At 35.2% G+C, this 14,288-nt stretch overlaps 2 protein-coding genes across 5 annotated transcripts in view; one reads left to right on the plus strand and one right to left on the minus strand.

Moving 5' to 3' along the window:
* Window positions 1-14,288, plus strand: part of LOC116347614 (cadherin-87A) — a 127,499-nt gene that overhangs the window by 35,981 nt on the left and 77,230 nt on the right. The gene's annotated exons all lie outside the window — the stretch shown is intronic.
* Window positions 8,509-12,627, minus strand: LOC116347512 (uncharacterized protein K02A2.6-like). The gene has a single exon (XM_031778107.1). It carries the CDS (start codon window positions 12,625-12,627, stop codon window positions 8,509-8,511), a length of 4,119 nt encoding a protein of 1,372 aa, XP_031633967.1.

Genomic DNA, 14,288 nt, shown 5'->3' on the forward strand with positions numbered 1-14,288 from the left:
GTTGGGTCATTTGCATAGTTGATTTAGTGTTGCAGCGAATATAATTGAGGACAACCATCCACTCCGACGTGACCAATCGCTGCACAAACAGCATAAGCTGACACACATGTATTCATGCAAGTCGTTAGTATTATGGTTATTTCGATTTTGGGCGCTTGCATATTTATGGCATTTCAAATTGCGATTGTTATTTACTATCTATATGTGAACACAAGACTCAAAGTGCTACGAAAAAAACCCGGAAACATCTCTAATCGCATTTGGAAATTCGCTGTTTTCCAATGAAACGAGTTATTTGTTATTTGAGCGGGTTGTAAGATTAAAAAAAAAATCAATTTTCAAAATGTGGACATTTCATTTTGATTTCCATTCGGAGTGACAGTGCCAGACAGATTTGACAGAAATCGCACATTTATGTTTTGCCATTTCGAAATTCATCGGTAGAAAAGTTTCGAGCCATAAACCATTTTTCAACAATCCAATCTTTATCCAAACCAAATCCATTGCGTAAAACACACATTTTGAATTGCATCAAACAAAATCTCTGACCAGACCAAATAAAGTGGCGGAAACAATATAGAGATGAACAAAAAAAAAACGAACTAAAGCAGCGCACCACTGCAAATTGTCACACAAACCGACCAAATGACATCGCATGCATTTATCACTCACACACTTCGAATAGATTGGTTTCTAAATGGTCGGCGACCGCGTCACCAGTTTGAACAGTGTACGTTGCACACAAAACATGCAGCGGCATAACAACACAAGCGACTCGGACTGATTATATAAAACAGCAGTAAATTTACTAAAACGGTTTTTATGTCTGTCGGTCTCTCTCTCTCTACGAGTGCGTGAGTGTATACCGCATTCGGAGAGTCACACGACAGATAGAAAACGCTGGAAACCAGATGAATGGTAATTAATTATTTGGTACATTTGGTACTTAACACACTCGCATTTTGAACATAATACAATAATTACTCGTCGGTTTGCCACATCGAAATGGTACAATAAAATATGAATGACAATAATCATAAAGCGGCCTCTGTATAATCTCTCTCTCTCATTCACTCTCTTTCACTTTCATGTTTACCGCGGACCATTTGGTTGCAGCGATTTAACAATCGAATGACTGGATTTTGCGTTAGCCTACATTTGGACATCGGAATTTTCGTTTTGATGGTTGAAACCGCTTTAGCCGCAATACATTATTGCACATACATAATTTTCCGATCTAACGATGATGATTTTACATGAAAATTACGAACATTTCATTGCATTTTATTTGTTACACGTCTATTTATTTCCGTCAAATTCAACGCCAGTTCACAATATACTTTAGTATTCATAACGAAATATGACAAAAATCCATTGTGTTTGCTGCAAAACTGCCAACACAATAGAAACGAAGCAGAAAAAAATTGTATTATGAATTGTTGAACAGAACATTATAATATTTCATCAGATTTCCTTTATTGCATACCGACTGCAGTCGAGTGAATGAATCGATTTGTACTAATTTTGCTGATGTACATGAAAAATTTGTCGAAGCTACAATCTGGAATAGAGTTGTTAAGAAAGACATTTTTTGTCGAAAATTGCTCCACGTCGGATAAATTCAGATAATCGAAAAGTCGAAATCGCGACAGAACTGCTAGTGCCAGTCTCTTCCGTATATTTTTGTATGAACGGGGGTAAAGAGAGATATCAAAAGATTTATGGTGTGAATATATCAATTTACTTACCCAGCCATTTCGACTTACGATTTTCAAAGCATATCAGGCCTTCTGGCCCCCACACATCGATATACATATATTTTCTTTTCTTTTCACACAAACTCACAAATGGAAACGTATTGCAAATTGCACATGCCAACTCTTCATATGCTACAGTTTTTTTGCGTTTGCCGTCGTTTCGTAACAAGACTTGTACTTATTGCTGTGAAATGCCAATGTTAGAGGTTGTTCCGTCGATGTGATGAGTGTGCATGTGGAAGAAATGTGTGTGCAGGAACAGCCAACCAACCAATATCAGCAGCGGTAGCATAGCTCGTAGATAAAATGCAGATATAAATAATGACGGCATTGGCTGGTGATGGGGGATGAGTATCTCGTACACACACACATGCTCTCGATCTTTCTCATTCTCTCAACCATAAGGTCAATTTTAACAAGTGCAGCTCGACAAAAATAGCAAAAGGCATTGCGATGTATTTGAAATAAGAAAAATGTGCCATTATGCCAACAATCAATTTTACTCTGTCGAAAAATGTGCGCTCTCTTTGATTTCGGCAAAAACTACAATACATCCCGACCAGGGCACATACTTAAGAGACAGACGAGGAAAATCTGGAGCCAAAAAGTCGGTAAATGTCGTTCTGATGCAAGCGATGCGAATGATTATAATGAAATTAATTAGCTTGTGCCCCTTCGAAAACCATTCATTTCATTTCCTTACTTAAATACCGAACGAGATTGAATCAAAGCTTTGAAGTTACAAATGATCGCAAATATGGTGAAATATAATTCAATTTTACTGAAGAAACAACACACCATCATTCAATTTACTAGCATTTTTTGAAGAGGTCGCTTTGGCAATATTAACTTTATTTAAAAATTGTATGTGTCCATCGATAAAATCAAGCGACCTGCACTGGTTCCAATAAAATCATCGGGGAAAAAAACAGTCAAAGAAAATTAAGTATGAATCGATAAATCAAAGATTTTGCCCCTTGTTTCTGTCAGCTTCAAATCGAAAGCAGCACAAAAAAGTGGTTATAAGTTTTAATGTACACACACAGGGATCTTTAAATATTTTTTGGCAACCAACGAGTGGAAGAGCAAAAAAAGCGAAGAAAAGTTAAAAGGCCCGAACAAATATACGGCCATAAATTCAGTGGGAAAAATATATATTGTTTGAAAAGTGTGAGGGTGGAATTGCGAAACAAAGAAATATCGGTGACATCGATGACATGTTTTTCTTCTCATTTTTCCCTTTTAACTACCTTCGCATCTGAACTGTAACAACCGGCTTCCGTCGGTTAGCCCCGTAAGGTATATCATTCACAGTGGATTTTGCTCATTGTTATCGAATGTGTTATTGCTGGCATTTCGGTTGTCTCAACGGATATATACAGAGAGAGAGAGAGAGAGAGAGTGAGAAAGAGAGTCGTCGAGATCGATTGGATCCCATCTCGATTCATTCACATAAAATTCAACTCAATAAAACATATTATTCGAAGTATTCAAGCGAATTACACATTGGTATATATCGATACATACATCTCGAGAATTGATTGCGCGCTGTCGATAAAAACATGAGATGTGAAGTATCAAATGTGCACAAATATCAAGCGGAGAAAGTTCGCAAAAAAGGGAGAACAAAAATTGCGGCACTGAATTGGAAAAGCACAATAAAAGAAGCGAATTTATGATTTATGTTGAGGATAGACGGGGGAGTATAAAAAGTAAAAATAACCTTTCTTCCATGTTCCTTGCCAATTTCAAACGGCTAAAATGTAACGAGCGAATTATTTTTTCTCATTCTTTTCCATTGACTTTAAACAATGGAAAAATCAACATCGACACGAAGAAAAAAAGAAGCATGACTTTTATTTTAAAAATAAAAATTATGGCAATTCGTTGATTGTATGTGTACCGTCATCGTTAAATTGAAGTTTGTTAAAGGAAGCAATGCAAGAACGTAGCAGATCGAATGGCTCGTGAAATTTCTCATAATGAAAATGGTGTATGAAAAGAGCGATGCACTTGTTTCTTTCGATTGGTGCCCATTGTTTGAATGTGAACAATGAGTTGAATTTGTCCTTTGGCGACAAGCTGCATGCTATATATGTTGTCCTTCTGCTACGTGAGCACATTGGTAGAAAAGAGTTGTCTGCTCTTTGTTCAAATACGAAAAAAATACCATCAATGTTAACATGAGCGATAAAAAAATCCTTTCCCCTACGCGCACGCCACACTCAAAACCATTACGACGAGTGCCGTTCAACATGCTCCACACTCAGTTTAAATATTTAACCGAATGATGATTTAGTGTTGTTCGTTGTGCGCCCACAATTCACACTTCACTTTGCGTCGAATCTTTTTCTCTCTCGCTCTTTCACCGATGCACATGCCCCGCTCCATTACCACTCATGCATGTACACGCACACATTTTACACGGTTATCATCCAAGCCAATACATCAATTTAGTTTTTGTCATCACAACTTTTTTTTTCAGCGACAATATTTTCTTTCACTTCACAAATTTTGTTGGCCGAATTTTTTTATTGCCCGGATGCAGTTCGAACCGTATGCGTGCTTTACAATATACACACATTGTAAAATGTGACATGAATTCATAACCTCTGTTGAATTATAAATAATTTCATCATTGTTGCATCGTTTGCTTGCCGGTCAAATATATGCGAGCAAATTGCCATCGAATTCGATTCCGTCCAATTTTTTCCTCGAAAAAAATTGAACAACAACAAAAAAGATATGCGAACAATTGTTTTGATGTCGCTGCTCCGTATATTTTTATTCAATTCAGGAAAAGTGTTGTGATCGAGTGAAAAATCAAAATTCCACAGTGCAAATGCCAAAAGAGTGCAGAGAAATATCTTCAAATAATTAAGTGTAAAAACTTTTCGATTTTCCGGTGAACAGTTTTATGACTTTGTTTGAAAATACGAAAATTCTTTTCGAATCCAATTATTTACCTCAAGCGTTTGGTAAACTTTGCCACGCACCGAAATGCTTTGCTAGATCAAAAAATTGGTTTTTCATTTATAATTTCTCTTGCAATTTGTTTTTTTCGGAGCATATTTCGGTTGATATACGAGCTTGTGGAAAACTGTATTCCTCCGGAAAACCATTTATTTGATTATGATTTTTCGTCGCTGGCGCTTTTTTCCCTGTATATTTTCCGCTCTCACACCATCAATTTACTTAACAAATTATTTCAGCATTGAATAGCATAGCGTATACAAAATGTGACATATTTCATTCAATGTTATTGTTGATATTGTTTGGTTATGGTTTCAAATGCAGCGGGGCGATGAAGGGTAGAGAGGCGAATGAGTGAAAATAGGTATAAATATTGATTCAATGCATTTTGTGAGGTAAGCTTTTGTGTGTTTGGATATGACAATGAGCTTTAAATATACACAAACTATTTAGATTCAAATGCAATCAATTTCTGGCATTTTGAACAAGATGTCTGCTGTTGAAATTTCATCACTTGTGAATGCGGTAATAGTTTTCCATAAAATGGAAATTGTTAGTCGATGAGATTGTGGGCACTCGATTAGTTTGGGAATTCTAACTACAATCTCTTGTATTTTGTTTGCATGTTATTCGGTCGTATATAACCGATGAGCAGTTTTAATATTTCATAATATTCCGGTCACTGTCGGGGTTAAGCTTCAATCATTGTGACAGTGTTTCGTGAATTGACATCAATTTATCCAATATTTTAACTTTAATAAATGGCTCCATCGAATTTATTTTCATTTGGGATTAATAAACAAATATGAAGAAAATCCCTTGGCAAATAGTGATGTATGAGTAAAAAAATGGTTGGTTCGAAAAATAAATTCTCTTAATTTGACGATAATCAGAAAAGCCGGACGTGTGAAACAGACGCGATTTTATATTTTCGTCATTATTTTATCCTGATTTATCGATTGGGAGTGTTTGTGATTTTAACTTATTAACATTTATGAATTTATGAAAATGAACATCATTTCACGTGACATTAAATGGATAAATCGCTGGTTTTTTTGTTATCATTAAACAGTAAAGTAGATAGGGCTGCAATATTAAAATGTTAACGTTAAATTATGTTGATTTATTTAGCAAAACAAAAAATCCGATTTCCATTTCGAAAATTATAATTTAGCGGTAGCATATTTGCGTAAAACATTTATTTCGAACCGCAAATAACTTGAGCATAATCAATAAATCGAGTACCGTACATGTTTTAATTGAAATCGAACGAAATAATGATTTTAACAGTATGCATCAGATTCATAAATTTTGTTAATAATTTATGTATGTTTTTTTTTCTTCGTCTGTGTACGCATTTTATTATAAACGCACCCGACGACTCACCCATACAAATGCAAACAAATTGAATTTATGCATTATAATATGATATAAAGTGATATGGGTTGGCTTTTACAATGTGTGTGTGTGTGTGAAAGCGGAAGTCGAAAGCGAAAAGGTGAAAAAAATGATGGAGCATATCGAATGAAAGAGTGCTCAGCAAATCCATTATAAACGGGATGAACTTAATAAATATGATAATGCAATCGGAGATCATTTGATACCGAGTGTGCTATCGATACTCTATCAGCCATTTTTTCAACATTCACTATATACCTCCCTCTCCCTTCGAAACAGAGCGTCGGCTTTTTTGTGCGGAAGTCACACTTTTGCATACAACAGACTTGAAAGATACACGAAAACACACTGATACAATGGAATATTCGCCTATAAAGGAAAAAAAACATGTGAAATTGCATTATTGCATAATCACTGAGAGATGGTTTTTCATCAATATTTTGCATCCTTGCATTTCGAAATCATTGTACGAAAACGGGGTTGCATTCATAAAGCTTTAACATTTAAATTATTTAACAATTTTAAATTGTAATATTTCAATTGAAAAATTTTCCACCATCGATTTATTCATGAGTTGGTACTGTATCTCATTTTAAACCAAATTTTTGACTACATGAACAGTATAATTGTTGCATTATTGCACATGCATCCCACTGACTATTCCATTGAAAAAGTTTGAAACAATTTTATAAATTCGCTGCAAGCATTTTCACAAAATTCTAAACAAGTAGAAACGATAATCCACCTCAATTTTCCGTAATTTTCAAAGCACATGATGAAGATTAATAAGAAACTATGGACGAAGAGCTAACTTCATGAAATATGAACATGTTTTGATAAAATGTATTACTCGCATTCAAAATTAACCACAGTAAACCCACAAGTATTTAGTTAGATCGTGTACGTTTTGTTCGTATTTGTAGTAAGAATTATGTCGAATTAGTAGTGTCGAGTGCTAGGGGGTTCCGACTTAAGCGAATGATCCATATGCGAGCGAATTTTTCCTATATATTTTGCAAATGTAAACGAATGGTCGCAAATGTTTCTTACAAATTTTGCGAATGGTGGCGGATGTTTCATACAAATTTGCGGACGGTGTCGAATGTTTCATACACATTTTGCGGATGGCGCATATGAAAAGTCATATTTTTACATTCAAAAAGTCAAAGTGACAGATTAGGTGACAGAGATTCAAGCCGAATTGATATTTTTTTGGTAATATTGAGTGAAATTTTTCTAAAATGGTAAATAAATCTTTGCCACTCGTAATATTATCACTGTAAACGGTGCCTTGTGAAAGGTTTTTATTTTCATTGACGTAACTTTCAATTTCTTTTATATTATCTGAATTTATTTCTAAAATCTCACTTTTCGAATCGAATACGGCTTCTAAAATAATATTCAACAAATAATCTTGTATTTTTTCTTCAACTGTTTTTCAAATTTAGTTGAGAACAATGACATTGTGTTTGAAACTTCCACGACAAACTGAACACAGCAATGTGTATGTACAAATGTCACACGACAGTTTGTCGCATCTAGCAAGACGTATGCGGCATTCGTGAATGGTTGCGAATGAAATGTACGAATTTTTATAGATGTTAATGCGGATGAATATACTTTGCTTCGTATATTTTATGTATGAATAGGACAATGTTCATATATTCCGTATAAAATGGCATTCGCATATAGTAAAATGCCCCTTGGTCGAGTGAGGAATGTCGGGAAGAGAGAGAGAGAGATCAAATTCGCCAAAATCTAAAGCGAGAAATGCATTGCAGTGCATGGTTAAAAAGAGAATTCTGATGTTGGTGGTAGAGTTGAAAGTCTCTGTTGGCTGGATTAGATTTAAATGGGATGAGTACGAACACTTTCAAAACACTCTTCGAGCATATAAATCAAACTATGCTCTGTGTTGCATTAATTACTGTGATGTATCGTGTTTGGTGGTCGGATCAAGAAGAAGGCTTTATTAAAAATGTTCTTATGACTATGACAGTATTTGTTACTATAGTACGGCCAAGACATTAAATGTCAAATACTATGAGTGTTACCAATGCATACTAATTGTCTAATACTTAACAACTCTCTCCTAAAGATGTTTATTATATCAAAATTAAAGCGTTATTATATTAGATATTTTCTGTTTGCTACCAAAGTAAATATTATGAATTGGTCTTTGCAAAATAGCTTAAATCTAAATTGTTCGTAAATAATTCAAATTATCAAATTGATTTTGCTATCCAAATTAATTAAGTATAAAGTTTATAAATAATTTAGCGGGTCGTTGCAATAAGTGACTTTGAATCAATGAACAATATTAATGAATTAAATGAATATAATTTTTAATAACAAATGGAATGAAGAGAAGTGTACGTGCTCAACGTCTTCGATTATTCCGATTGCTATGGCCTTTATATTGTTTAGTGATTTTCTCTTTTGCTCGTTTGGCTGAATCTCTTTTAGCGGGTCTTTCAACAACATCTGGAATAGATTCGTTGGCATCCATGAATGCGTCAGCATCGTCCGAACTATCAACATTTATGTCAGACACATCATCTCTCTCTACTAGATCTGGTGCTTGCTCATTTTCAACCTCTGTCAAAGAATCTTCTTTGCTGAGTTCAACAACCTTAACCGTCTCATTGTCAATGATTTGATTTGTGTGACGTTTGATATCACGATTATCGTGGATGAGTAAACATGTGTAATTTCGTGGACCTATTTTCTTTTTTATTATGGCTTTTGACCAACCAGCCTTGTTAGGGTTTTTGTAATTTCTTACCAATACTTTTTGACCTTCGTTAAAATCTACACTACGTTTGCCCTTGAAATTTTTAATAGCAACTTGCTGTTTTGTTTCAATAATTTCCTTTGTTAATGGCGGTCGCAATAAACTAAATCGAGTTTTTAGTTCTTTATTGAGCATTAGTTTCGCAGGTGTTTCATTTGTTGTGCAATGTTTTGTGATTCGATAATCAAACAAAAATCGTCCCAAGACAACCTCAAAATTTGATGGTTTATTTTGTCTTAGCGAAGCAATAAGAGATTTTTTTACAGTTTTGACAGTATTCTCTGCTTGTCCATTATAAGAAGGATTGCCTGGTGCGATGAGAATGAATTTTATTCCATTTTCTTTGACAAATTCTTTGAATTCGTACGAAGTAAATTGTGTACCATTGTCGCTGACCAGTGTGTCAATTAAACCGTATCTAGAGAATGTCTCTCTTAATTTGCTTATTGTAAATGACGTTGTCATTTGTTTTGTTTTAAACACTTCGATCCATTTTGAGTAAGAATCGACAACAATGAGTAAATAAAAACCATGTACTGGACCTGCATAATCAATATGAATTCGTTTCCAAGCTGAATCAGTTGGTTTCCAAGGAATTAATTCGCTCTTTTCTGGACTTGGTCGAGCTAATTGACATGATTCACATCTTTTGATTAAATTCTCAATATCTTTGTCAAGATTTGGCCAATATACATAAGACCTTGCCAAAGCCTTAGTTTTGACTACACCAAAGTGAGACAAATGCAACTCATTTAGTACATTTTGTTGCAATTTCTTGGGAATGACTGTTCTATAGCCCCATAATATGCATCCCGACTCAACTGTCAATTCATTTGATTTCAAACGAAATGATTTAAACTCGTCTCCTTTTAATTGTTCTACTGTGCCATTGTTGATGCAATCCATAACTTTCGATAAAATCGGATCTTGTCGTGAAAATTTCGCGACTGTTGAAAAATTCAACTGTAGAACATTGGTAAAACCAACATAGTTTATGTAATTGCTTTCATATCTTGTATCAGCTGTTTCGTATTGCCCAATGCGTGATAAACTATCAGCATCATTTAAAGAACCTTTAATGTATTCAATAGTGTAATTGAATCCGGACAATATGAACGCCCATCTTTGCATTCTAGCTGCTGCCATTATTGGAATTCCTTTATTTTCACCGAATATTGTGATTAATGGCCTGTGATCAGTTTGAAGAATGAAATGCATTCCCAATAAATACTGTTTCAATTTGATCACACTAAATACAATAGCTAGTGCTTCTTTCTCTATGGTACTGTAGTTTCTTTCTGCACTATTTAGCGCTCTTGATACGTATGCAATTGGTCTTTTGCCCTCATTGTATCGATTTGACAAAACTCCAGCTAATGCTGTATTACATGCATCGGTCGATAATATTATCGGTAAATCTGGATTAAAATGAACCAATACCTTGTCTGAACAGATTTCTGTTTTCATTAGCTCGAAAGCTATATGGCATTCTTTTGTCCATTTAAATTCGACATCCTTTTGTAACAATTTGTACAAAGATGACATTTTCTGAGCAAAGTTTTCAATGAATTTAGAGTGGTGATTAACCATACCAATAAATGCTCTTAATTCAGAAATGTCTTGTGGTCTTGGTGCATTTAGTACTGATTTAATGCGATCCTTGTTTTTAGTCAGACCATCCTTGGTGATGTCAAACCCCAGATAAGAAATTTTCTCTTTGAAAAATTCACATTTTTTTATATTTAACTTAAACCCTGCCGTAAGAATCTTAAACAAAACTTGTTTCAGCGTTTTCAAATGATCTGAAAAATTCGTTCCTGTTACGACGATATCGTCTTGGTAACAAAAAACATTAGAGAATTCTCTTAATAAATTTTCAACTGTCTTTTGAAAAATAGCTGCGGCTGGTTTTACGCCAAATGGCAATCTAGTCATGCGGAAAGTACCTTTATGAGTGCTCCATGTGCACAAATTTTGCGCTTCATCATCCAAAACTAGTTGGTTATATGCACTCGACATGTCTAGTTTAGTAAATACTATACCACCTTGCATTGATGCAAAAATTTGATCAATTCGCGGTAATGGATACTTGTAATCGATTAAAAATCGATTTATTGTTACCTTGTAGTCGCCACAAATACGTAATTCACCATTAGGTTTTGGTATTATGACCAAAGGTGTACCCCAATCAGCATTATCGACAGGTATTAACATGCCCTTTTGTACCAATTCATTTAACTGTTTTTCAACAGTGTCTCGCCATGCCAATGGAACAGGTCTTGGCTTACAAAAAATAGGAACGGCTTCACTTGAGATTGGCAAAGAAACTTTGGAAATATTGTACTTTCCCAAGCTACTGCTAAAAACTTCGGCAAATTCATTCTTTATTTGATTAATAATCTCATTGTATGAATTGACAAAATTTACCGTAGAATGAGATTTTGACTGAATGTGTGGTCTTTGCAATAGTTCAAATCCAAATGAACGAAGAAAATCACGACCCAACAAAGTTGGTCGATTGGTCTTTGTAACTACAAACTTGCCCAATACGTTTTGTCCATCGAAATTGACACATACCTTAAATTCACCCAAAATGTCAATCAAATCACCTCCATAACCAGTGAAAGGTGTCGAACACAACTGCAAAGAACTCCTATCGAAAAATTGGTCAAATATGTTCACAGACATCAATGAACAAGGCGCCCCAGTATCGCATTGAGTAGATAACCTGACTCCATTCACAAATACTGGTAGCTCATAATGATTGCTTCGATTCGTCTGTTCATTTTTTTCATTAACTGCGTACACGGAATAATCAAATTCGTATTGCTCGTCAACTGCAGTGATGCTATATATAGAATCGAAAAAATTATTAGAATATTTCTCAAAATGACCCGAATTTTCGTTAATAAATTTAACATTATTATCTATGAAATGAACTTTGTTACGACAAATATTTTTCAAATGTCCTACAACTCCACATTGATGGCATTTGCTATTTTTGTATTTACAGCTGTTGCTCGTATGATTTTTCCATCCGCAGTGCATGCATGGTTTCTTTGGTTTGCCGTATGTTCCTTTGGTACCGTTGCTGATATTCGTCTTTGCCTTGCCACGTTGTTTGACAAAGCTAACCTCAAAATTGCTCGTACACGTGCTAGTCCCTTGCATCAATTTCGACTCGCGTAATTTTGCCTTTTTAAATGCTTCGACCGATGTTAATGTTTCATCTTCTTCGCATAATTTCTCAAAAATTTTGACTGGCAATTCAACAATAAATTTGTCCGTGATGATATTGTCGAGCGATGTACCGAAGCTGCAATTCAATGATAGTTTTTTTACTCTGGCATACCATTGTGCTACCGACTCTCCATCTGACTTTTTCGCCGAATAAAAAAATTTTCGTTCGTGAAAAATGATAACTGACGGTGTGAAATGTTGCTTCATTAATTTACACAATTCGTCGTATGTCTTTGCACTCGGTAATGTTGGACTGCAAATGCTGTGCAAAATTTCATATGCCTCTGATCCGATTGCTTTCAGTAATACTGAAATTTTCTTTGCTACTACGGTGCAACCAATTTCCAAAAAATGTAATTCTAATCGTTCATGCCATAAATTCCAATTTTCTTTGATGTCGAATTCAGGCATTGATGATGCTTGAAGAATTTGCGTTGTACTTTGCAATTTACTTTCGTCTGGCATTTTGATGATTGCAATGTGTTTCCGTATAACTAGTAAAATGTGCTCACGTGGTTTTACTTTGCCAAAAAAAAAAATTGTTCAGAGCTCGTCGCCAATGTGATGTATCGTGTTTGGTGGTCGGATCAAGAAGAAGGCTTTATTAAAAATGTTCTTATGACTATGACAGTATTTGTTACTATAGTACGGCCAAGACATTAAATGTCAAATACTATGAGTGTTACCAATGCATACTAATTGTCTAATACTTAACAATTACACTGAACACAGTAGCAAATTCAAACACTCCGCAAATTTAAACTTGATTATTATCACGTTTTTAAAGTGGTTGCATGTCATGACAACGACGAATTGAGATTTTCTAACTCTGACGTGCATAAATCTTTCGTTGATAAAGCCATGCAAAAAAAAATTAAGGACGCCATAAAACTTTTGACTGTGGGAGAAAAGATTGTGAATTCAAATCGATATTTGTCAAGTTTTTTTTTTGGTTGTTGTTCTTTTTTGAAGTTTATTTCCGATTCACTTGGCTCTGAACCGTGTTTGGTCTCTTGAAAATGGTCTTTTATTTTGATCGTGCACATTGTTCAGAAGTTGACTTAGTCGACAACTCGACTGTCACAGAAAGATAGAGAGAGAGAGAGAAAGCCATGAGGTCGGTTGAAAGATTGTGCCCGAGTTATTGGTCCCCAAAGAGTGAATATCAGAGAAATTCTGATTAACAGTATCTTCAGGGGATTGGAATACTGTCGCCAGTGTTGTTTCAAACAATCTCTTTTTCATTTCATTTACAAAACATTCTCTTCGTGTCGGTCACACAGGAGTTATTGTCCTTTATTCCTTCAAAACTGTGGTAAGTGCCGAAAGAGAGAGAGAGGGAGAGAGAGAGACAAAGCCATCATTACATTAACGACGTGGGTCAAACTTCTTGATGCGGAGCATTGATCACGCACAAACCATTTTGTAGCAGACAAAAATGGTGTTTATGACATTCGAAGTACGCGAAAAGTGCTTGAAAGTAGAGTTTGGATGTCTAAACTACAATATTAAGGAATGTACTTATGCCATTTAAGTGAGAAAACGTGATAGTTTTCATGTCACCGCATTAAAATGGCCAATTTTCATTTTTTTCTTGCTTGTATGTGTCATTCATGCTGTACTACGAAAATCGCTGCACGCAGAAGCACTTTATGAAATCAAATGATGTTACGAACGAATAAACCCGATTCCATCGAAAAATAAGAAGAAGCGAGAAGAAAAAAAAACACCGAACCACCTCTATAAAACTGTGAACGAAACACACAAAAGTTCTGTTGTTGGATGTTTTACGAGACAAGGAAAGAGGAAGCCACAAGAAAATATCACTACGTAAGCTTGGTGCCAGTATGTTTCCGTTTGGTTTGCATAGCGCATTCGGTGGGTGTGTATGTGTGTGTGTGTATGCGAATAAATGTATGTTAACCGGGTTTAGTTGACGATGTTAAGCACCAACAAAAATGAAACTTTTCCCATAATCTGAAAATGCACACAATTCACAATGCGAATTTGCTGTGCTGAGTACTCAAGCGTCTTGTTCCACTTTGCGTTCTCTTGTTTTAAGCAGTGGCACGAGATAGTTCGTGGGATTCTTCGTCAGCCATGCAGCTAGTTGCGGGGGAGGGGAA

Source organism: Contarinia nasturtii, unplaced genomic scaffold (assembly GCF_009176525.2).
Source record: "Contarinia nasturtii isolate CC-2019 unplaced genomic scaffold, AAFC_CNas_1.1 Cnas_scaffold_1964, whole genome shotgun sequence".
In the NCBI taxonomy this organism is placed as follows: domain Eukaryota; kingdom Metazoa; phylum Arthropoda; class Insecta; order Diptera; family Cecidomyiidae; genus Contarinia; species Contarinia nasturtii.

Coding starts and splice junctions, on each gene's coding strand:
- LOC116347512 (XM_031778107.1), bottom strand. CDS start 12,627: ATGCCAGACGAAAGTAAATTGCAAAGTACAACGCAAATTCTTCAAGCA.